The sequence below is a fragment of the Canis aureus genome, chromosome 32, assembly GCF_053574225.1.
Source record: "Canis aureus isolate CA01 chromosome 32, VMU_Caureus_v.1.0, whole genome shotgun sequence".
Taxonomy (NCBI): Eukaryota; Metazoa; Chordata; class Mammalia; order Carnivora; family Canidae; genus Canis; species Canis aureus.
Genome location: NC_135642.1, coordinates 28331430 through 28354049, shown reverse-complemented (window position 1 = coordinate 28354049; position 22620 = coordinate 28331430). Strand labels below are relative to the sequence as shown.

General features: G+C 48.9%; 1 protein-coding gene across 3 annotated transcripts in view; it reads right to left on the bottom strand.

Annotated features, from left to right (window-relative positions):
• Positions 1-22620, bottom strand: part of LIPC (lipase C, hepatic type) — a 159780-nt gene that overhangs the window by 8390 nt on the left and 128770 nt on the right. For 2 of the 3 annotated variants that reach the window (XM_077881253.1, XM_077881254.1), the window contains exons 6-9: positions 19644-19877; positions 17051-17299; positions 6915-7032; positions 5230-5448 (exon numbers count right to left, since the gene is read on the bottom strand). In XM_077881253.1, coding sequence (XP_077737379.1) covers positions 5230-5448; positions 6915-7032; positions 17051-17299; positions 19644-19877 — 820 coding nt within the window. Of the gene's footprint in view, positions 1-5229; positions 5449-5866; positions 6104-6914; positions 7033-17050; positions 17300-19643; positions 19878-22620 lie in introns of those variants that run through there. The other variant, XM_077881255.1, reaches the window with a different exon arrangement.

The window sequence follows — 22620 nt, the reverse complement described above, 5'->3', positions numbered from 1 at the left end:
CTGAGCCACCCAGGAGCTCCTGTGCATGCTATTTTTTTTAAAAATTAGATTCTTTGGTGCACAAATATTTTCATAACTTCAGAGAAAAATAAAACCCAAGTCAGTGAAAGCAATCAGTGTGAGGCTGCTTCCTTGGAGCTCCCTGCACTGGGGTGATTTCAGCTCCCTAAGAACAGAAAGTCCCCGGGGCAGTTCTTTTTCTCCCCAACTACAGCTCTTCAAAGATTTGAGGGGAACTATTGTTCCTTTCACTGCATTGCCCTGACTCCCGAGGATGCATGCGCAGTTCCTCCAACAGGCCCTCACCAGGCAGGCTGCTCTCCCCGGCTTTCCTTCTTTGGACGTGCTCCCGGTTGTCAGGGCTGCTCTTGGAGGGCCCTGGGCCCAGGCCGCAGCACCGGCCTCTGCCTCTGCCTCTGCCGAGCTCAGCCCCTAAGGCCCACCCCTTCCTCTTGTTGGTGCAGCCTGGGTGCTGCTGGAGAGGACATCACCGTGTGTTTGGGTCTCTCTTGGAGACCAACCCTGAGACTGCCTTGACTGCTCATTAGCTTGGCCTGAGATGCTGTTTGGTGTTGCTGGCCTGCGTCTACTAGGAGACAATGATCAATAGTTACGAAGAATTCCTGTTTGTGGCTCCTCCTCCTCCACTCCCTCCTCCCCCTCCTCCAGACCCTCCTCCTCTTCCCCCTCCGCCTCCCCCTTCTTTCTCCCTCCTCCTTCTTCTGTTCTTCTTCTCCTCCTCCTCTTTCTTCTTCCTCCTCTTCTTTTTCTGTATTGCATCTAAGGTCAAGTCTTCATTAAATCAGACTTTTTAAATTAAAATAGTGTGTAAGCCAGATTGGAGAAAGACAAATATTGCATAATATCACTTATATGTGCAATCTGCTACTCCCCCCCCCCCCCAAAAAAAAAGTAAAATTCATAGAAACAAGTAGAAAAGTGGTTCCCAGGGCCTGGGGGAGGGGAAGATAGAGAGATTGGCAAAAGCATACAAACTTTCAGCTATAAGATGAATAATATCTGAGGATCTACTGTAAAACAGGGTGACTGTAGTTGGTAGCACTGTAATTATATATGCGTGAGGCGATGGATGTGCTAGTTAACCTGATTGGGGGGATCCTTTCGCATGTATATGTATATCAAATCACAATGATGTTCACTTTAAATATCATAATTTTATTTGTCAATTATATCTCAGTAAAACTAAAGTTTAAAATGTGGTATGAATAATTTGTGAATGCAGTTGTGAAAAATTCAAATGCAAATAAATGAAGTCCAATATCAAAGATCCTTTTTGCCATCACCTTTCACCAATATCATTCCCCTCTACTTTCCTGGTTTGGTTTATGTCTCTCCAGACCAATTCCTTTTTTTCTTTTTTCTTTTCTTTTTTTCTCCCTTTCTATAGATTTGTTTATTTATTAGAGAGAGAGAGAGTGAGAGGGAGGGTCAGAGGGAGGGGGAGCAAGAGAATCTTAAGCAGACTCCCCATTGGGTACAGAGTTCCACACAGGGCTCGATCTCACAACCTGAGATCATGACTTGAGCCAAAATCATAAGTCAGATGCATAACTGACTGAGCCACCCAGGTGCTCCATCTCCAGGCCTATTTCTATGCATTTACACATATATCTGATGTTCATATGAAAACATAAAGAATTTTTAATAAAAGTGGAATTACAATGTATATATTTTTTGGAAATTATTCATTGTCATCAGTGGACCTGGAGACTTGTTCATCTCATTACCTATAAATCTGTTTCATTTTTTAAAAAGATTTCATTTATTTATTTGACAGAGAGAGAACATAAGCAGAGGGAGTTGCAGGCAGAGGGAGAGGGAGAAGCAGACTCCCCACTGAGCAGTAAGCATGACATGGGAGCTTGATCCCAGGACTCTGAGATCATGACCTGAGCAGAAGGCAGATGGTTAACTGACTGAGCCACTCTGGTGCCCTGAGTCTGGTTCATTCTTTTTCACCTCCTGCACTACATTCCATTGTATGGATGTACCGCAGTGCATTAGAGCCATTTTCCTCTGATGAAAATTAAGGACATTGAGGTTTTCCCAATGGTTTACTATTGACAGATAGTACTTCAACAAACATTTTTGTACATGTTTACCTTTGGTGGATATTTTGAGTATTTCTCCAGGATAGACACCTAGAGTTAAAATACTGGTTATTTTTTACATTAAAATTTTGATAATATAAGCTCCATGAGACCAAGGGTTTTGTCTATTCTGTTCACTGCTGTGTACCTGGTGCCTACAGCGGTGCCTGGTGTAAGGTAGGTGCTCACCAAATCTTAGTCATTGAATGAAATTCTGCAGAAGCTCCCTAATTTGCACTCTCACAAACAGCGTATGAGAATGCCTGTTTCCCCACACCTTTACCAACTCTGGATGTTGTCTGTTTTTTAATTCCTGCCAAACTAATAAGTGGCCAATGATAATTGCATTGATTTTTGTTTTGCATTTATATGATTACTGTGGAGATTGAACACTTTCTCATTACGTTTAGCTGATCGCTTTTTATGTCCTGCTGTAGAACCAATGTTTGCTGTCCTGTCTCTTCAACCACAATAGGCCCTCTCACCCCTGACTTTGTGCCTTTGAAAGAGAAAATCACCTCTCATTGAATTCCTCCCGTGGAGGCACGGAGTGAGTTATTTAACCATTTTTTGTCCCCTGTAGTTAGCAGAGAGAGTAAGAGTATGAGGTTGAATGTTTGCATCCTGGCTCTGGGATTATGATTGGTAGAGGTACTCAAAAATTGGTAGTTTGTTAATAGTCTTATGAGATACATTTATAAATTCCATTTATCACTAAAGAACTGAGTCTCTGAAAGGTGCAATTAGTGTCTGAGGCTATACAGGTGGTGAGCAGCAAGTGGAGTTTGAGCTTAAGACTGGCAGACACAGGTCCTCAAATTCCGCCTACCATATTGCTTTGCTCGCTGCCTGTCCCTCTGGAAACGCTCCTGGCCCCCTCTAAAGCCTGATGTAGCACAGCACCGCTGAACTGATGTCTTTCTTCAGGCTTCCTAGCTCATGCAATACTAGACCTTCACTTATGCCACGTGAACAATTTGGCCCAACTTGAGTGCCAGCAGCAGCACCTGGGAGTTTGTTAGGGGTGCAGAACGTCAGCCCCCCGACCCCAACCTACATTTTAATTGCATTTTAACGTGATTCCCAGATGATCCCTGTGCATGTTAAGGTTTGAGAAGCACTGGGATGGAGCCTGTTATTAGTAAAATTAATGCATCTGATTTTCCATTAGGAAAATTAGGTCCTGAATTTTGTTTATGCCAAGGGCCACACTCAGATTTTTTTTTTTTTTGGTATCCCCCAATGGTACTTCATGCTGTGAAGACCCACAGGAGCCACTGAGTACTTGCAACTTAAAAAACTATAGGTCCCACAATCCCTCCTCTTTTCTCAGTGTGTCCCTCCTTTAGCTCTGAGTAAGGGTTTGATGTGCATATATATTAATATCCAGCATTGCAACTCTGCTGGTTTAGACTAAGGAGAGTCAGATTCATGGGGCCAAGATTAATGGAGGAAGGAACTGTTGGAAACACTGCATGGGCAGTAAATAGGCAATGAATCAGACAAATCCTGAGTCAGATCTGGGCTTGGACAGTTGTCAGCAATGCCCCTCAAGTTGTGTAATTTGCGTGAGCCCCAGTTTCCTAATCTGTAGAGCCAAGACTACCCATTTCAGAGCATCATTGCGAAGGCTACCGGAGATGAACATTCTAGACCCAGTTCCATGGGAGCTCTGGAAGCACCATTCCCTTCCCTCTGCTCTTTCCTTCTTCAGAACCACATGGGTAAGCGCCCGTGAGAAGGTTGTAGTGTGTTTTCTACAGCCTTTCAGGTCAAGTCACAGAGAATTGTCATGATGAACAGCCACTGGAACTGAGGAATTACCCTCTAGCTGAGAGAATGTGGGGAGGGCTGGCTTTCAGAAGGAGAGCTCTTCGAAAGGGCCAGAAAGTCATGCAAGAATAGCTAAGTGTAGAAGAGAGAAGCAGTTTAATTTTCTCAAATTGATCATGTGGAGAAATCTGTTGGCAGGCTGCAGAGTACGCTCTTAGTAATTGCCAGGATTTTGTATCCCAGGGAGATAAAATCTCAGAGCGCTGTTGATCGGGGAGCCGGGGGCATAAATCTGCTGTGGGCCTGCTCCCGGCCCTGGAGCCTGTGCTTCAGGGCTCCACACTCCAGGGAGGAGTGTGGTTCAGAGGGGAGAGGCTTGCTGCTTTCCGTCTCTACTGGGGACAAGCCAAAGAGAGAGATGGGCTTCCCAACAAAGGAAGGTGGAAGAGGAGAGACAAGTTCCCTGAATACAAGGGAAGAAGGAGGAGGAAGGCTCTGGGGAAGGACAGATTTCTCCTTTCATGGAGAACTGTGGAACTATAGAAAAGCCTAGTTGCCATGGCAAAATGTGTTGGGCATCCCTTTGCTCTGCTGACAGGACTGAAGGGGCAGCTGGACCACCCTCTCTTTCTTTTGTGTCCGACTCTGTCCCCAACGCTGTAGTGTCCCCTGGGGACTTTGGGGCCAAAGGAGCTGTTAAATCACACAGAGCAGAGCTTTTTAAGGCTACTCCATTGGCTCACACCAGAATTTCTTAGGGCTTTTATTAGCAAATGTGTGTCCTGGGTCCCCTCACAAATCACTGGGAGTCAGAAGCTCTGCAGGTGGTTTCAGGAATCCTATGTCTTTAATAAGCTCCCCAGTGACTCTTTGGCACTCGAGGATTTGAAAGGTGCCATCGCAGAATGCGGTTTTGAGACTGTGATCTGTTAAAAGCATTTCTCTGGGTAATAAAAAAGAAATGTCACATCTTGGTCCTTGTCCCTCAAAGTGCAGTCCTTGGACTGCAGCACCAACAAACATCTCCTGGGGATTCACCTGCGTGCTGGAGTTTGAAAAGCCCTGGGCCAATGGGGCGGTTCTCAAACTCCAAGGTAAGTAGCCCTGAACCGCAGGCAGGGGGAAGAGGTTAGACTGGGGGGTCATGAGACTGGGCGCCAGTCCTGGTCCTTCCATCTGTGGCTGTGTGAACTCGGGATGGTCATTCCACCTGCTTGAGCATCTGTTTGCCATCATTAGGACACGATAGTGCCCACTTTATGATATAAATGCAGGTGTTAATTGTGGAGGTGCCGGCCCACGGAGATGCCTGATCGGTGTCGGGGGAGGATGAGTCAGTACTCACCGTTGTTGGGTTTCTCCTGCTTTGACTTTGATGGTGTTTACAACAAGGCCTGAGTAGAGGGGCCCCCTGCTCCATGGGATGATGGTTTGGACCGTGTTCCAGACATTGGTCCATACTGAGCCATTTTCCCACTTGAACTTGATCATGACCAGCTCACCAATATCCAAATCCAGTGTGATAAGAAAGGAATAGGTTTTATTACTAGTAATTTCTTCATCCCTTGAAGATACAAAGGAAATCAGACCTAGTTTATTTGTGACAGCAAAGACATGTTGGGCACATTTAGGCTGTGTTGGGTTTGCCCGATGACTTGGGAAGGTCTTTTCTGCTGCATTTCCCAAACTGGTGTGGGACAGACTATTAATATAGGGGAAACCACGTCTTTCTGGGTTTGCATATTTAAAGGATTCTGAGAGTTTTGCCATAATGATTCTGGTAATTCTGTTTAGCTCAGGCTTCCTCACTTCAACATTAACAAATCAGGAAAACTGCCCCTGAGAAGACAGTGGGGCTTTGGCAATGACCTCTGGGCAGTTCAGCTCCCTGGAGGTTTGATTAGCACAGTAGAGCCGCACCCCACTCTCATCTCTCCCCACTCATGCTTTTTTCTCCCCATATAAATGGAAACGACAAAGTATAACAGTAATAGAAAACCACATGTTAAGGGATGCACCAATTTGGAACACGATTTAAATGCAGATTCTCAGGTACCGTTAGCAGGTTTACTCACTAGTCTCCAAGACATTATCATGTCCCAGCACGGACTGAGCAATTTATTGCTCTGGAGAGGTCTGGGACTGTGCAAAGGTAACACTGGATTTAGGGTGAGACAGGTGGATGGAGGGTTCCTCTGCATGGTTCATCAGAGCTCTTCCTGTAGAAGGTTGTAAAGAATTGTTTAGGGATCCATCCACCCTGTGAGGCTATGAGCACCCTAGGGCTAGGGTCCCCTCTACCTCTGAGGTAGAGCGCTGATTAATACTTGTCGCATGACAGAATCTGTGTGATGATCATAAATCCAAAGCTGGGGGAGATCTTCTGGAGGTTGAGGACTGTCCCTGGGGCGGGTGGAGGGCTAGTGTCACTTCCAAGGAAGAGCCCGCGGTGAGGGTCGAGATGCTGAGAAAAAGCCTTTTGCTGGTCAGTGAAGATGGGGAATCCTCAAGGGGGGCATGAGGCCCCGGCTCACGTTTGGGCAGGTGTGTAGCAGGGCAGAGGATAGACGGGCAGGGCTGCCAGTGCAGGCTGGCCAAGATGGGAGACTTGTGCCAAGTTGAAACCAGTTTTATTTCCGGGTTACGATGTTCAGAACTCACTAGAAAGGAGCTCAGAGCCGTCCTGTGGACACCTGCTTCAGCCCTTACTACTCCTCCCTGCCTGCCTCTTCTTCCCACACTGTGGTGGGAATTTGCCACCTCTGGCTTCCCTCTCTGCTCAGCTCACATCACAGTTAACCCATCGTAAACCCAGATAATCTCACCATAAAGCAACATGCGGGACAGGGTGAGGCTGAGGAGGGATGAGAAGGCACTGGGCCTGGGGCGGACATCCCGTCTGACAGGTGTTTGGGGCTGAGAAGAGTAAGCTGTGTCTGGCCTGGCCCTTGCAAAGTAGGGGGTCCATTTAGACCCTGTGAGAAGAAGTAGCACGTCATCACCACAGATAGGGTTGCATCTTATACTCACAGAGTGATGGTAATTTTCTGGTTTTCCTCTTTTGTTCCAAGGAGTGTCATGGTAAAAGTTGGTTCTACTGGTTTCTCAAGTTGGTTGATGAACTGGATCTTGAACTGGTAATGATACACTAAAGAGAGAAGGTGGAGGGGGAGAGGGAGAGAGAAAGAGAATTTAAAGAGGATTTTTAAAATTAAAAACTTCATATTTTTAACATCTGAAATGCAGAGAGCAAAGTCTAGATAAAAGATACCAACTTTTTTTTTTTGTTCCTGGGCGAGGGGATTATAAATGCTTTGGTTTGTTTTTTTCTTTTCCCTTCTCTGTATTTACTAAATGTTTACAGAGGATGTCTGGTGTGTCTATGATATAGTAATAAGTATAATCTAACAGAAGACAGTATAGAAATATGGTGTAGCTAGCATTCTCACCCCTTTCTGGATGCAATCCCGTTGGACAATTCCATGTATTGGGCAAGAGTCTCCTTTCATAAATTGAAAAATATTATCGCTTTGAGGTGCCTGATAAAGGCAAGGGAACGTGTTGCCATTTTTCACTTTTGCCTCTGGTCGATGGGGTCAGTTTTGGGGTGGCCAGAGCTCTAGTTAAGAAGCGTGTGCCCTAATGACCGCATCTCTATGTTCGGGGACAGCTTCTGGGCCCTATGCTCTGTGGGGTTCAACATGCACATTTCCGGATGGAAATAAGATAACTCTAGTTCTAGCACTTGGGCCTAAAATGTTTCTATCTTGTCAAATGTTCCGAATGTCCTTCTACTGGGTTTTTTTAGGAGAGGGTAACTTCTTCTACTCTTCTTTACCTAAATACAGTCTATATTTAATTCATAAAAGCAAATCGCTTACTATTACACAGGTATTGTTCAACATTTTCCACTACATCCTCTCATTCACTCACCACAACAATGCTAAGGGGTGGGTATTGTCATCATCCCTGTTCAATAAATAAGAAAGCTGGCACCCAAGGAGGGAAGGGACTTGTTCAAGCACATTGCAGAGTCTGTCTCTTAGCCTGGGCCTATAGCTATGCTCCTAAAGTGGCCTTGACTTGCCTGCATCATCGCACCTACCAGCTATGCGGCTCTTCTCGAAATTACCCCACCTCATTCCGAAACGAATGAACTTGAACTTTTAAGTGTTTATGCCTGGGACCATAGGTTTATACACCCTAAGGAAAAAGTTGAAGTATGGAAAGAGATTTCAGTTCAAAAGTGTCATAACAGAATTGTTTAACTGAAAATAAATCAGAAACACCTGAGATAGTCACCAGTTGAAGAATGACTATGGACTAATCAGGACAATTATAAGAACCGCCATTTAGCTTTTTACCGTGTCCCAGACACTGAGCTAACCGTGTCACATATTATCTCATTTCTCTTTACAACAATTTTGTAGGACGCCCACTTCATCCTCGCCCTGCATCATTTCACAAATGCAGAAGCTGATGCTGGGGAAAGTTAAATAACTTGTCCATTGTCATGCAGCTAAGAACTGGGGAAACTGCAATTAGACTTTAGTCTGCTGATTCCGAGTTCGTATTCCCTACCATGTGATTTACTCTTATGAAGTCATTAAAAGATATTTTTGGAGCAATTTCAATCTTTATGAAAGAAGTGGAAAAATAAAACCCCAAACAACAACCAGGACACAAAATTGCATATCTAACATGAGTCCAACTTTATGAAGCCGAGTGCACAGGAGGGGGATTCATAAACACGTAACAGTGCTTATCTTCGGGGAGGAGAGAGGGGTAATTTTTTATGCTGCTTTACACGTCCCTGAAAGTTCTGGGTTTTCTACTATATGCCTGTATTCTAATTAGACTCTTATGGGAAAAAGAAAAAGCTTTTCAAAGTATTCAAATGAAAGCAAGAGGACCAGAAGCTGTGGTTCCAGACTTAGAGGAGCTTGCTGCTGGGAAGCAGAGTCACTTCGGTGACTCCTGTCACTTTCTATCTTCTTGTCTCGTGGGCATCGATGTCCATGTCTCCTCCCCCCGAGGGCAGTCTCGGTGTCATCTTAATGCTCCTATTTCCACAAGTCAGAGTGTGCACCGGGCACCTACGGGGTTTTCAGGGGCTCTTTGTGTGAAGATAAAGCAAGACATAAGCTGCATTAAAGACCCTACCTGGAACGGGAATAATGAGAAATGGAGATCCTACTGCGCATTAGGCTACATGCTAAGTATTTCACATACATCATTTTTGGTTCTTATCACAAGACTACATAAGGTTAATGCGCTAGATAGGTCGAATTTTCTACTCCTACCCCTGTTCTCCCCATCCATGCTCTCCCCATCCACGTCTGCCCACCCCATGGCCTGGAGCTCCCGGGCCCCCTTGCCAGATGGTTTCTGGTTGGGAGGCATGAGCAGGAGAAGAAGGAAGAGCAGAGAGAGGCCAGGGAGTTTTTTCTCTGCCCTCTCCTGCTTTGGAGCCTGACCACGGCGTAGCTGTGGCCCACGACGACTGGCTGCCCTGAGCAGCCCCTGCTCTACAGTCCTGTTCTCCTGGGCTAGCCCTCTCCTCGCTCCTCCAGGCCTGTGCTTAGATTCGGGTATACGGGCAGGCCCTGTGGGGCTCCTTCATACTGCCCACCCTCCGTAAGGGGTCCTCCCCACCCTCTCGAGCTGACCTCGGCCAGCAGAGTCCTGTTTTCTCCGGAGACCTGGGGTGTCAATTATTCTGGTGGATTAGACAAGGGAGCAGAGATTTGGACACACGTCCTAGGTCACCCAGAGAGTTACAAGTGGAGCCCAATATGAACCCAGGTGTCTGTCGGATTCTGAAATCCCCTTCCCACCAGAGCCTCCTGGGGTTCTGGTTCTGCAGGCTCAGTCTGCCCTGTGAGAGCAAATGGCAAACAGCCCCCGAAGAAGGGCTGCCGTCAAAAGCTTTCTGCAATGAAGCCACCAAGACAAAGTGCCTGCGGCTGTCACCCACTGGTGTCCATCCTGGGCGACCACTGCTGCAGAGTCTTCCTGCCTGTCCCCTGAATGCCTAGCCCCTGGGTGGGGATAAATGTTTCATGTCCCTGCACTGGAGATGGGTTTTCCTCTTGCTTTGCTTGCAAATCAAGAGGAGGTGGATTCCCACATCAGAGATGCCACGGTTCCACGCTTCTGGGGGCAGGTGTAAAATCCAGGGGTCGGCTTGTCAGGACCCTGTTGGCTTCCCATCCTTTTTTTTTTTTTGTCTTTGTTTTTGTTTTTTGTTTTTTGCTTTTGCTTCCCATCCTTTGAATGAGGACTACGCGACCTCCTGCAGTGTCTCCCCCGGGTGGGGCCCATGCAAGAAGTCAGAACCCCAAAGGCGCAGAAGTGGCGAGGAGCCTGAGCCCGCCGGCTTCCCAAGCGCTCCTGAAAGATGTGCGGGCCATGGAGGCACAGGGGTGAGGGGGCGAGGGCACCCCTTGTCTGCAGGAGCCCCGCTGTAGGACTCCGCAGGTTGACGGCATAGGCAGTCCCAAAGTACCCGCACCAGGAAAGTCACTTTTTTGGGAAGAGATCTTGAAATGACATAACTTTTGCAAATATGAAAAAGCCTTTCATACTGAGAACTACTTAGATGTTCTTATTTCAGATTGTTGTGGGGGTTTTTTTTATGTGGTTTTTTTTTTTTTTTTTTTTTTTTTAAAGGAAAAAGAGACAATTTGCCTGTCATCCCCTCTCCCTGGCCCCCAGGACAATGATGCTGTTACAAAGACTAAGGGAGAAAAAGCAGGAGTAATTTTGCTCACTTTCCCTCGTGACATGTTTAATAAGGATTTTAAAAAATGATTTAAGAAAAATGCTTTTGATCCTGTGACTGCAGAGGGGCCAGCCCAACGCATTCCTCGGTTCAGGCAGGAGAAATTATTTTAGGTCTTAAAGATAAAGAGCATGAAACAGTCCATTAACCCGGAATGAGAGCAGGCAAATGCCACCTAGAGCAGAGATGTGAGGCCTCTGGAGATTCTCCTCAAATACAGGGTCCTCCTGAGATTCAGATACTCTAAAAACTCGGATTCTGATCTCATGCAAACCCCACTGGTGTCACAGAAAAAACAACCACTTAAGTTTCTTTTTATAAGCCAGCCACTGTAGACATGGGGTTGTGGAATGTATGAAAAGAGAATATTTTGTTTCTTCTCCTTCTTCCTCTTCTCCTTCTCCTCCTTCTTTTGTCTCATGGGAAAAAACAAAACAAAAAAAACCCCCAAAAAGCCAACCGATTCTGGATCATTAGATATTGGCCCTGGGAGGTATTTTGACTCTCTTTGCAAACATCAAAGAGGCCTTTTTCTTTCAGCGTATCGATTTTCTTTCATGAAGATGGGAGGAATGAGATCTCTTGGGGTGTCTTGCAGCACCGAGGGCTTGTTCCTAGACACGGGATGCCTCTGCCTCGAAAGGGAGGCTGTGGATCGTGGGCAGTGAGAGGACGTCCCGAGGACGGGACGGTGTGGGGGTTGCCCGGCGAGGGCCCAGCGCTCAGAGCAGGCTGGAGGAAGGACGGCAGGCGCAGGTGGTTTTGGAAGCTTGCGTATTGTGCAGCTACGTGCTTGTGTTGGTGGCCACATTTGGGCTTCACAGCACCATGTGTGTGACATCCTTGCAGCGCTTCAGAATGAGCGTCTCCCAAATGTGCCACTTTGACCTGTGGGTTATTTGCAGCCGAAGACAATCAAAGCCCAAAAGACTCAGGTTTTACCTCCCGCTTATCTGCTTCTAAGAATTTAGATAGGAGGCCTAGTCCAGGAAGAGAGCTGCTGCCACAGCCAGCTGCGGAGTCTGGGTGATGAGGTGTGGTAAGCCGGAGCTCAGGGCCTGTTGCTTCCTCCCCGCGTCCTACTGTCTCTGCATGCTGCGACAAACATCTGTTTCCCAAACATTGGCTCTTCCCATCTTCTTGTGCTTTACCTTCCTTCTCTTTGAAGCCCCACAGCCCCACCCCCTTCTCTTTAGCTCAGAGCAGACAGGCTCAACTGCCTGACGTCTTGGCAACTCTCACGTCTCTGTGAGGCTCTAGTACACAGGAAATTAAAAATTTTCTCCTGTTAATCTGTTTTATGTCAACTTAATTGATAGATGAGCCAAAAGAACCTAAAAAGGGTAGAGGAAAACATTTCCTCCCCTATACTCTGATGTCATGGGATTGGATGCTGGCCTTTTCTGTAGGCAGCTGCCTCTTCCGCTAGGGGTAGGATTGGAGGAGTGAGTGTGTGTGTGTGTGTGTGTGTGGTAAAGAGTGTTGTGCTGACTGGCATCCTGTTTGTGCTTCCTGGGGGAGAGCAATAAGGGCCCTCAGCTGAGGTCCTGGAGTCCTCTCTCTGCCACCCACCACCATGTGGTCATGCGCATTCATAGCCTCTCTGAAGCTCAATTTCCTTATGTGTAAGATGGGCATCAAGAGGACTCTTGGGAACACCTGAGTGGTTCAGCAAAGGACCCCAAGTAGTTTAAAAGTGAACTTGCATTTCTGGGCACCTGGGTGGCTCAGCACTTGAGCATCTGCCTTTGGTTCAGGTCATGATCCTGGGGTCCTGGGATTGAGTCCCACATCGGGCTCCCCCTGGGGAGCCTGCTTCTCCCTCTGCCTGTGTCTCTGCCTCTCTCTGTGTGTTTCTCATGAATAAATACATAAAATCTTTTTTAAATAGAGGACTCGAACAGGGCTGTTGTGAGGATGTGATATGATGAGATGGCATATATAAAAGTGCCCAGGTTCTAGATGGTGTTAACCCAGTGGCACCTATTCCCCTTCCTACATGCTGAGCTGACCAGGCATGGCTCTGAGCTGCACCCATAGGTGCCAGTTTTAGTGCTTCACCCCCCTGCTCCTCCACACACAATCACTTTGTGGCTGAAGAAACCGAGACCCACATAGGTTTTGTCACTAGATCAAGGTCACCTATAAGGTTGACAGCAAAGCTAAATTCTGGACACTCCTTCTTCCCAATCTCAAGCCTGCGCTGGCTTTACTACATCCAGTACTTTTTCCAGATCTCTCCCTGGAAGTTAGTGAAAACCTTCCAAAATAAGTAGCAAAGGGATGCCTGGGTGGCTCAGTGGTTGAGTGTCTGCCTTTGGTTCAGGGTGTGTTCCTGGGGTCCTGGGATCGAGTCTCACATCGGGCTCCCGGCATGGAGCCTGTTTCTCTCTCTGCCTATGTCTCCGCTTTTCTGTGTGTCTCTCATGAATAAATAAATAAAATATTAAAAGAAAAAAAATAGTGGATAAAAGCCAATGCCAGATTCCCCCAAGTCAGAGTTGGTTTGTTGTCTCACCCAGAAGGATAGAGTACTCAAGCCAAGTCCTCTAAGGTGGAATGAGGCCCAGAGTGCAGGGAGAGAGAGAGAGAGACGGAGGGAGAGGGAGAGATGCAGGGAGGGACTGGCGTTGGTGGTCGTGTGGAGGCCGTGTGGAGGCCGTGTGGAGGCCGTGTGGAGGCCGTGTGGAAGCCGTGTGGAGTGGAAGAGTAAGGGCCGTGAATCAGGGCAGCCTGGGGTCAAGCACTACACTGGCTACTCACAGACTCTCCATTTATTGGAAAGGTCACCATAATCAGTCCCTACCCCCACCCATCTCAGCCTCTGTCCCTCTGCCTCTCTGTCTGGGCTGTTGTGAGGATTATATGATAAAGGGGATAGTTTGCACAACATACCCAGTGTAGAGCTTGGATGGACTAGGCCCCCATAAGTGCCACGTCCCCCCCCACTCCCAGTGGCCTTGTCCCACTGCTAGAGGATTAATGAGATAAGGCGCTTGCTAAGCAGAACTCCCTCAGGTTGGATATGTTCCTTCTCTTCTCTTTTAAAAAACAGGCTCCCAGACTGGTGACGGCTCTTCCTGGGAGCATGAAAATGGAAGTGGGCCATAGCTGCCTGTGTCACTTTCCTGGTGCTCTTCCGCTGCTGCGTACTCTCCCAGTGGGCACCGGGTTCTGGCGAGTGGGTGCAGAAAACAGACCCTTTGATGGTTTTGTTGAAATATCTTAGGAGCCAAAGGAATGAGGGCTACGTTAGTCACCCGTTGTGAGGCTACAGTCAGGAGGCCCTGTTTATCTGGCTCAGCCAGATCCCGCACTAAAATATATCGTACAATTAGATGTTCTTGAAAAATATGAATTACGGGTTCTCTGTAGCCAGGGCTGGGCAAGTCTCTTTTAAGAATCTGTAAGTATTCATCAAATGCCAGTGAAATAGTCGGGGGAGGGGGCAAGCCAGAAATGATCATGACCATGATGGGCGGAAAAAGGAGTAGTTATGGTGACCTAGATTAAAGGCCTGGGCCTAGTACTGTCAACAGACTTCTTCTGTGATGGTGGAAGTGATCCATTTCTGTGCTCTCCAGTATGGCAGCCACGTATCTGAGCACTTGAAAGGTGGCTAGTGTGATTGGGAAATTGAACGTTTGATTGCATTTAATTCTAAGTAATTTAACTAGCCCCAGCTACCGTACCGGGTGACGCAGGGTTATACAGACTGCAGCATCCCATAAGCAGCTGCTCCCGAACGGGTGGCGTCTCACCTGGGGACAATTTCCAGTCATAACCTGGGCAGCTTAATGTGACTCTAGGGATGCTACTTCTCACTAGCGAAAAGATTAGGATTTTGCTCATTGGAAGGACCGAAACAGAATGGTGCAAGAATTTGGAAGGCCCAGAGAAGGGGAGCTGCAAGTCACAGCTCAGCATAGGAGCCTCTGTTAGGGGCCGAGATGGGTTCTGACCAGTTTCAGGCAGCTCTGCCTCATAGCCTCCGTGTCGTTGGCCTCGGGGGGGTCTCAGCTCATCAGAAGCATCTGGAGCAAGATGAGTAGTTGGCAATAAAGGCCCCTGAGTGGTTGTCTCTAAGGGACTCACGGCCTGTCTTCCTGGGATGGTGCTGAGCACGTACGTGTAGGAGGGGGCTGGTCCCCAGTGAGCCCCATGAGGTAGGGACTCTGACTACTCTCTCTCAATTTATGCTTGAAGAATAAATAGAATGGATGAACACATTGGTTTTGGGTGCTAGGGTAGGATGGTGCTGCCCTAATGCAATTCTCTGGCCCTCCTTCATTGAAAAGAGATCCTTGTGAGCTCACACTAGTAGTGTGTGCTGGTCGAGCAGCTAGGTCCTTAGGAAAAGGGAAGAACTCAGCTTGGGTGTGCCTACTGGTCTCCGTTTCCCCTCTTCCTCCTCTGCAGGCATGCCTGCCTCCCTCCCCATCTCCAAGCCCCCAGTAGATGTCCTCCAGCTGGACCAAGCTCCTCTTTCAGGCACCCCCCACCCCAAAGCCCTGGAAGGTGACCAGTAGCCTCCTCTCTTCCTGGCTGAGCTCAAGGAGAAAGCAAAACCTTCCCCTTCTTCTCCCCTCCCTCCTTCACCCCCACAAACAGACAAGGGGCAGGTTCCTGGGGTTAAATAAAATCCCTCAACTAATTGGCAGGAGGTCTGGGTCTACATGCTGACTCTGCCAAGAATTCACATTGTGTCCCTGGGCAAAGGACTTCCCCCCTCTGGGCCTGGGGTCTGCGTCTGCAAAACTGCAGGGGAGAAAAGCCTCTGGAAATGCTCACGTTCCACGATTGAAAGTGGATCCAGGGAAATGTGATTATCAGAGGGGCTTAATCACTCGGGGTAGCTCTGGCATTTCAAAGAGGAGCTGGTGAACCCAGACGAGTGTCTAATTGGCAGCCTGCCTGGGGGAGCTCTCTGCAGCACGAGGCCTTCCAAGTTCCTCGGCCTGGTTGGGCTGGTAGCTCGGCCTCCACCGGGGAAGGGTAGGCCCCCCCCCCCCGCCCCAGGGGCCCCGCTGACCCCTCAGGCAGGAAGGGCCCGGGTGCTCCTGCCTGCCCCAAACTTCGGTCACTCCCGGGCCTCACGGAAGGGAAAGCTGGCTGGAGAGCAGAAGTTCAGATAAGCAGGAATCCTGTGCGTAAAAAGTCAGTCGCCTGGGAGCTTGAACCTGTGAGTGTGCTAATAAGAGGAGCACAGCCCCGGAGTCGGATGCACCTGGTGCTCGGCCCCCCTCCATGCTGAGCGGCCGTGGGCGGTGGTCCCCCCAAGCTGTGCCCCCCACCCCAAGATGAGATCATAACCAGCCCTGCCAACCTCCCGGCTGCTGCAGGAACTGCAAAGAGGTGACGGCCGCGTCTGCTGTTTCGTGCAAAACGCCGTGCAAATGCAAAGCGGGGGTGACAGTGTGTTCACCTTCTGCACCTGCAAATATTGGTAAAGCCCCAACGGCAGGCACCGGTGAGCATGAGCAGTGAAACAGCGGGGACGCGAAGTCACCCACGAGCTGTTTAAAGGGTCAGACAGCAGTGTTACTGGCGACAGGTGCCAGCTTGTTCACTCCTGGAGGACTCCGGCTTCAGTGGAGCATTTCCCTGATGGCTTCAGCCCCCGAAGAAGCACAGCTCTGACCTCCAGCTCCACCCAGGGAGGGACTGGGGCTCAGCCTCTGCCTTGAGGTTAAGGATCTGATGAGGAAAATTGGAAGCCCAGCTTCATCTTTGGGGGGGCGGGGCTCAGTAAGCCAGAGATACCCCAGAAGATCAGTGGATCCAAACTTCGGAGGAAATGAGGGGCCACAAACGTAGCCTGGAGCCTTGTTGGGTCCCGGATGCTGTGAGCAGAGCTGGAAAGCACTGGGCTCCAGCTGGGGTTCGCAGATGCATCCAGGTCCCTGCCCCAGGAGACCTGGGTGGTGGAAGGATCTGCTCAGGGCCCTCCAGGTCTACCATCCTGGGGGATCCTGGAAGTGCATGAAGAGAGGCCGATGCAAGGATTATTCCAGAAAGGATCAAGGTTTTTCCTCCTGCTGCTCGGCAGCCCGGGGGACATGCTCTTGGGAACGGAGAGAGAGGCTGTGTTGACATCGCCATCTGGGCTCTGTGGTTTCAGAAACACTGAGAGGCAGGGCCACTGGGTGACGGGCAGGAAGGGGGGCACGCGGTGGGATGAGCACCGGGTGTTGCAGGCAACCGATGAATTATTGAAAACTACATCTGAAACTAATGATGTACTACATGTCGGCTAATTGCATTTAAATTAAAAAAAAAAAAGAAAGAAAGAAGAGGAAGGAAGAAAGACGGAGGGAGCAGAGCATGAAGCGGGCCCAGGACAAGGCTTGAGGGAGCTGCGCCCTGGGCCACCCGCGCTCACCTTTGAAGGGGGACTGGGCGCGCGTGGCGAGGAAGAGCCTCTTGCTTTTCCTGCTCTGCGGCCCGCGGCGGGCGTGGTAGCCCAGCGTGTTGCAGCGGCGGCCTCTCTTGCAGCTCAGGCACAGGCCCTGGCTGAAGCTGTCCATGTCGCCGCACTGGTAGGCCATGCTCTGCAGGCTGGGGTGCAGCAAGGAGTCGATGAAGAGGTGCACCGACCGCTCGTGGGAGCATTTTATGGTCTGCGTGATGGCTGCAACACAGGGCAGGGAGGCCGTCGTCACCCCTCCAGCCCAAAGGGCCCTCCGCTCAAAGCATCGTCCTGCTTCCAGCGCCCATCAGTGGCCCGTTGGGGAGGAGGGCTGGGGTTGCTGGGGTTGTGACAGTGGGAAGCGATCACGGCCTGGAAACTCCAGGAGTAGAGCCCTCTCGGCCACGTGGTGGAGAGATGTCAGCCCAGGCACCGCGGGGCTCCCGAGGGCACCCTGGTGTTTTAGCTGGAAGCCTAGGTCACTAAGAAAACACTGAATTATTTAAGAAAACAGAGTGGGGTGATTTATTTTAAAAAAAATTCACGTCTTAAATGGCTAAAGATGTGCAAGTGCTGATGCCTTGGGTTGAGTTAGCTGGAATAGGCTTGCGTGAAGTGCCTCTTTTCCTCACCACGCTAGGTGACTGAGAGCCAAGGTACTCCTGAGGCTTGGCGAGTGTTCTGGTGAAAGTGGAGTCCTCTCCTGCAAGGTCTGCCCTCTGCCTAAAGCAGCTGTTGCCTCTGTTGGGTAGCTGGCCTGTAAAACCAGCAAGGGGATTGGCTTCTAGAAGGATCATCCTAGTGACCAGGTCTGCATGGGCCTATCCCGAAACAGCAAGGTTAGGAAGTTTATCTATCTTGGATTTTTGACCTTTTTTTTTTTTTTTTTTTTTTTACACTCTCCAAATCTTAACCTAGTCTTTAATAGATGATTCTCAAGGATGCTGAAGAACCACCACAAGGCGTGCAAAATACCTAATGTGAAGGTACAGCACAGGTAACTTTGCCAAAAGCTATTTTCCCCTGGTGTCTGAAGGCTAAATGCCAAGACTGGACACTTCACTCTTGGTCTCCGGCTGCATCTGTTGAGCACCTACTATGAGGCAGGTACTATGCTGAGTGCTTTCACTCATCCGCTCCCCACATCTTGCCACAGCTCCTCGAGGCAGCTGTTCTGGATGAGAAAAGTGAGCTTCAAAGGCATTCACTCATTCCAGCTCACCTGGCCCATAGGGGATGGATGGAAAAGCGTTACCAAATTACCTTTTGTTCAGGTGCATGGTGAGAACCACCCCAGGAGGGGATCGCTTTTAAACTTAAAGGCGAAGAAAACTGAGAAAAACCACAGCAAAACTGGGCAAGCGAAATAAATGTACGTGGTTTCACCACTTTGAAGGTTTGCACGGAAGAGTGAATGGCACCAGCAGAGATGTATTCACCAGGCAGCTACTTACTAGATACCAGGCCTGTGTTGAGCTTTGGGAGGCAGTGGATCTGGGAGGAGGTCTGGGTGGTCAGCCCGGAATGGAACAGGCCCTGTGGATGGCTGGAGGGGCGATGACATGAGGGACATGTGAGGAATGACGAGGGGAAGTTCCCAGAAGGTTCTCTCAGCTGTGGGCGGGTGGCAGGCTGGGAGTCCAGCCAAGATGAGATAATGTTGAATGTGAAGGTCATTCTGATACTGGAGAGGTGAAGGTGGTGATGTCATCACCGGAAAGCGTGTGCTCAGTTTGGTTTTACATGATGGAGGTGAGAAGGAGGTACGTGGCAGGGTGGGGGTGGGGGCCTCCAGTTGGCTTGGCGTGAGTTGGCATGTTTTCATCAAGATGATATTTTATAATAATGAGAAATTTGGAACACCTAGGGAACGTATGATTTTTGCTGACAGTCTTGTTCTTAAATCCTGTGCGCGCTGTCAATGTGCATGTTAATGTTTCAGTCTAGGATTTGAGAGAGAAGTGGGATCACAACCCAGATAAGGCCACAATCCAGCTCCTCCTGCCCTGAGATGAAGGAAGTGACCAAGACATGTTTAGAACTGAATTTTGAATTGGAAGGATCCCAGTAAGGTCCCGTAGGACCAGCTGATTAAAGGATCAAGAAGCTATAGTTCAAGGATCTATTAAGTACATCATCCTCATGTGGCTGGGAATAGAAGGAGCCCCCCAGGTGAGGAAGCTTCTAGAGAAGGAGGAATAACCACAGGCAACAGGACTCCGTTTTCAGAAGGGCTAGTGCCCTTCTTTGGGTACTAGCCCAAAGAGACTTTGGAAGAGACTTTGTTGGGTACACCGGGAGAACTAAGAAGTAGGGGTTCCCCGTGGCGCCCCCAGCTCATTGTCAGAGACTGGGCTCCAGCGACCCCTGCCAGTTAAGAGGAGGGTGTGCTGGAGGGACACTCCCACGAGCCCTCCCGCTGAGTGGGCTTGGAGACCATCCACCCTGGGCCCCCACCCTTGCTGAGCCCTTCCTGGGGTCCCGCAGAACTGGAGCTTCCCTGGATGGGGTGTGAGGGGCGTAAGCCAGTGCAGGCTAGTGGTCTGGGCCGGGCCTTCTTTCTCACCAGTTAAGCCATGCTTGGTAATATGTTTGTAGAGCTCTAGGAAGTGGCAGCCAGGCTGGAAGTAGCCCCCATTGGGGTAGAAGTCGTAGTGTGCTATGGGCTGTTTGATGCCCACACTCAGGCCCATGTGCTCCCGCGTGAAGGTGTGAATGGCGTCCACAAAATCGGCATCATCTGGTGAAAGACGGTCGTTGGGCGAAGATCCCTCAAACAAAGGGCCTGCAGCGTCCAGCCCTAATAGGAAAGCAGGGCTAAGGGTTAGGTGGGAAGAATGGAGAAGGCTCCTTTTAGCTTTTCGACGTTATTACACATTCATGAGCTGGCAGGAAGAAGAAAATCCTAGGGGATAATCTTTCTCTCGAAAATCTTGCTATAACCTTTTCGCAGTAAAACCACAGTAATTCATGATGCCGAAAATTAGACGCGGGCTGTGCATTATCTATGGGGAAGGAGGTCTGCAGGAACGATCCAGCGGTAGGAATAAGGTTATGAGGGAATGCTTGATTTATTTAAGTAAATCAATTTTAAGTACCTCTCAAGCTACTTTCAAGAGCATCTGTTTGCATACAAAAACCACTGTGCTTATTGTAAGTGGTTCTAACCCACCCATCAGAGAAGGAATTTATTTGCCTGTGTGTTGTCAATAATTTCCCTCAACAAGCTGGCTTTTCTCCTACAGCAATGTCATTTCATTGGAATGTCCAGAACAGCCTTGGGACATCACTGTTCCCGGGTGAAAATGTTGTGAGCAAACAGGACGGCTTAGAGCCCTGGTCAAGTGACAGATGTGTGTGCTGAGGCTACTGGCAGCTCCCAGCTGGCTGTAGTCGGGGAGTATTTATACGCTCAAGGTTTTTCCTCTGTCTTTCTTCCTTCACCTTCCCTGGAAGACCCTTTGACATCTCCTACCAGCCCTGGCTTCCGTCCCTGTTGGGGGTGAAGGAATTGACAAGGGGCACTGACAGCGCCTGTCTCTAGCTCTCACCCATAGTTACAAATGAAAGATGTCTCGGTGTGATTTATATTCCATTCTTCATGGGGCTGAGTATGAGATGACAGGAGTAATGAGCTGTCCTGCTGCCTCTGTCATGAGTGGGCCTGGCTAATAATGCCTGATGTGACCCATGACCCCAGCCAGAGTGGAGAGGGTGCTGGGCCTGGTACCACTCTTCTGCGATTCTGACTCAGCCTTCTAGGCTCGGTTGCTTGGTGATGGGCCTCACTGGCTTTCTTTGGAAGGTCTGCTCACTCTCAGCCTGTTGAGGGTTATATCACAGAGTGGGGTGTGCAAATAGTGGCCTGTGAACCAGGTGTCCCCGGTTACCAGCAAGATCCAAAAGGTAAGGATGAGGAAGTGAGTTCTCGTAATGACAAATTTATTTCGTTTAAATGTCTGCCATTATTCCTATCTTTCTTTATATTAAAACCAACCTCTTCTTTGGCAAAGTAATAGTAATAGTAGATATTAGCTGCCAAAAATGGTCTTACTTGATAAAATGGGGTCATGGGGCGCCTGAGTGGCTCAGTTGGTTGAGCATCCAACTCTTCGTTTTGGCTCAGATCATGATTTCATGGGTTGTGGGATCAAGCCCCAGGTTGGGCTTTATGTTCAGTGTGGAGTATGCTTGAGATTCTCTCCCTCTGTCCCTCTCCCCACTCTCTCTGTCTCTCTCTAAAATAATTTTTTTTAAAGATTTATTTATTTAAGTCACAACAATGCTATTCATCTTAAATTTCCTTTGAATTGTTTTAACCTGTGGAGATTTAGTTTAGCCTGCTGGGTCTTAACGGATGAGTAGGAGTTTGGTAGGTAGACTGGGGCTGGGTGGATAAGTTGTGGTAAGATATTCCAGGCAAGGGGCAGCTGGGTGGCTCAGTTGGTACTGTCTGACTTTGGCTCAGGTCATGTTCTCAGGGACCTGGGATCTGGCCCTGTGTTGGGCTCCCCACTCAGTGGGGGGTCTGCTTGTCCCTTTCCCTCTCCCCCTTCTCAAGCTCTTTCTCTCTCAAATAGAAGGAAAACGTCTTAAAAAAAATATTCCAGGAAAAGGGAAAAGGACATGCAAAGGTCCAGAAGCACAGGAGGCCATGGTGTGTTCATGAAGTGGAGAAAGACCTACTGCCCGGGAAGCCTGGGACTACAGGAAGAGGACAGTGGGAAGAGAGGTTGCAGAACTCTGGAACACCACACTGAGAAGGGCCTTGGCTGGCATTCTTTCTTTCTTTTTCTTTCTTTCTCTTTTTCTTCCCTCCTTCCTTTTTAAAAGATTTATTTATTTTGAGAGAGAGAAAAAACATGCACAAATGCAAGGGGGAGGAGGGAGAGAGGGAGAGGGAGAGAAAGTCAAGCAGACTCTTAATGGAGCGTGGAACCTGAGGCAGGGCTGGATCTCATGACCCTGAGATCACAACCTGAGCCAAAACCAAGAGTTGGATGCTTAATGGACTGCACCACCCAGGTGCCCCTGGGCTTTCTGAATTTCATCCTGTGGGTATCTGTGGGCCTTGGGGACTTGGCTGGGGACCAGTCTGATCAGATGTGTTCTTTGAAACAGCACTGTGGGGTAGTGTTGGGAGAGGAGGTTGGTGTCAAGGATGCCTGGGAGGAAAGGCCTTCTTGCACAGCCCCAGCTCTTCCTGGATATCTGGGGCCATTTCCAACTTAGTGTACCCCCCTCCCCACTTTTCAAATGGGTCCCAGAATTAGACCCATGTGTTTCGTAAATGTGGAAACTAAGGTACAAACGTAGCCCACGTTACCACAAATTTCGGGCTGTGATCCTTTAGCTTACTCATATTGGGCTTCCTAAACTATAGGTTGAAAAATGAACTCTTTCCTGGTACTAAGATATATGTATGAAGGAACCTGTTGGAGAAAAGGCAATAGGAGTTGGGGCTGTGATTTACTCTGAATTCTCGAGGAACAAGAGTCTAGGACAGTGGGCAAGTTTGGAACAGTGCGGCCAGTCCTCTGGGG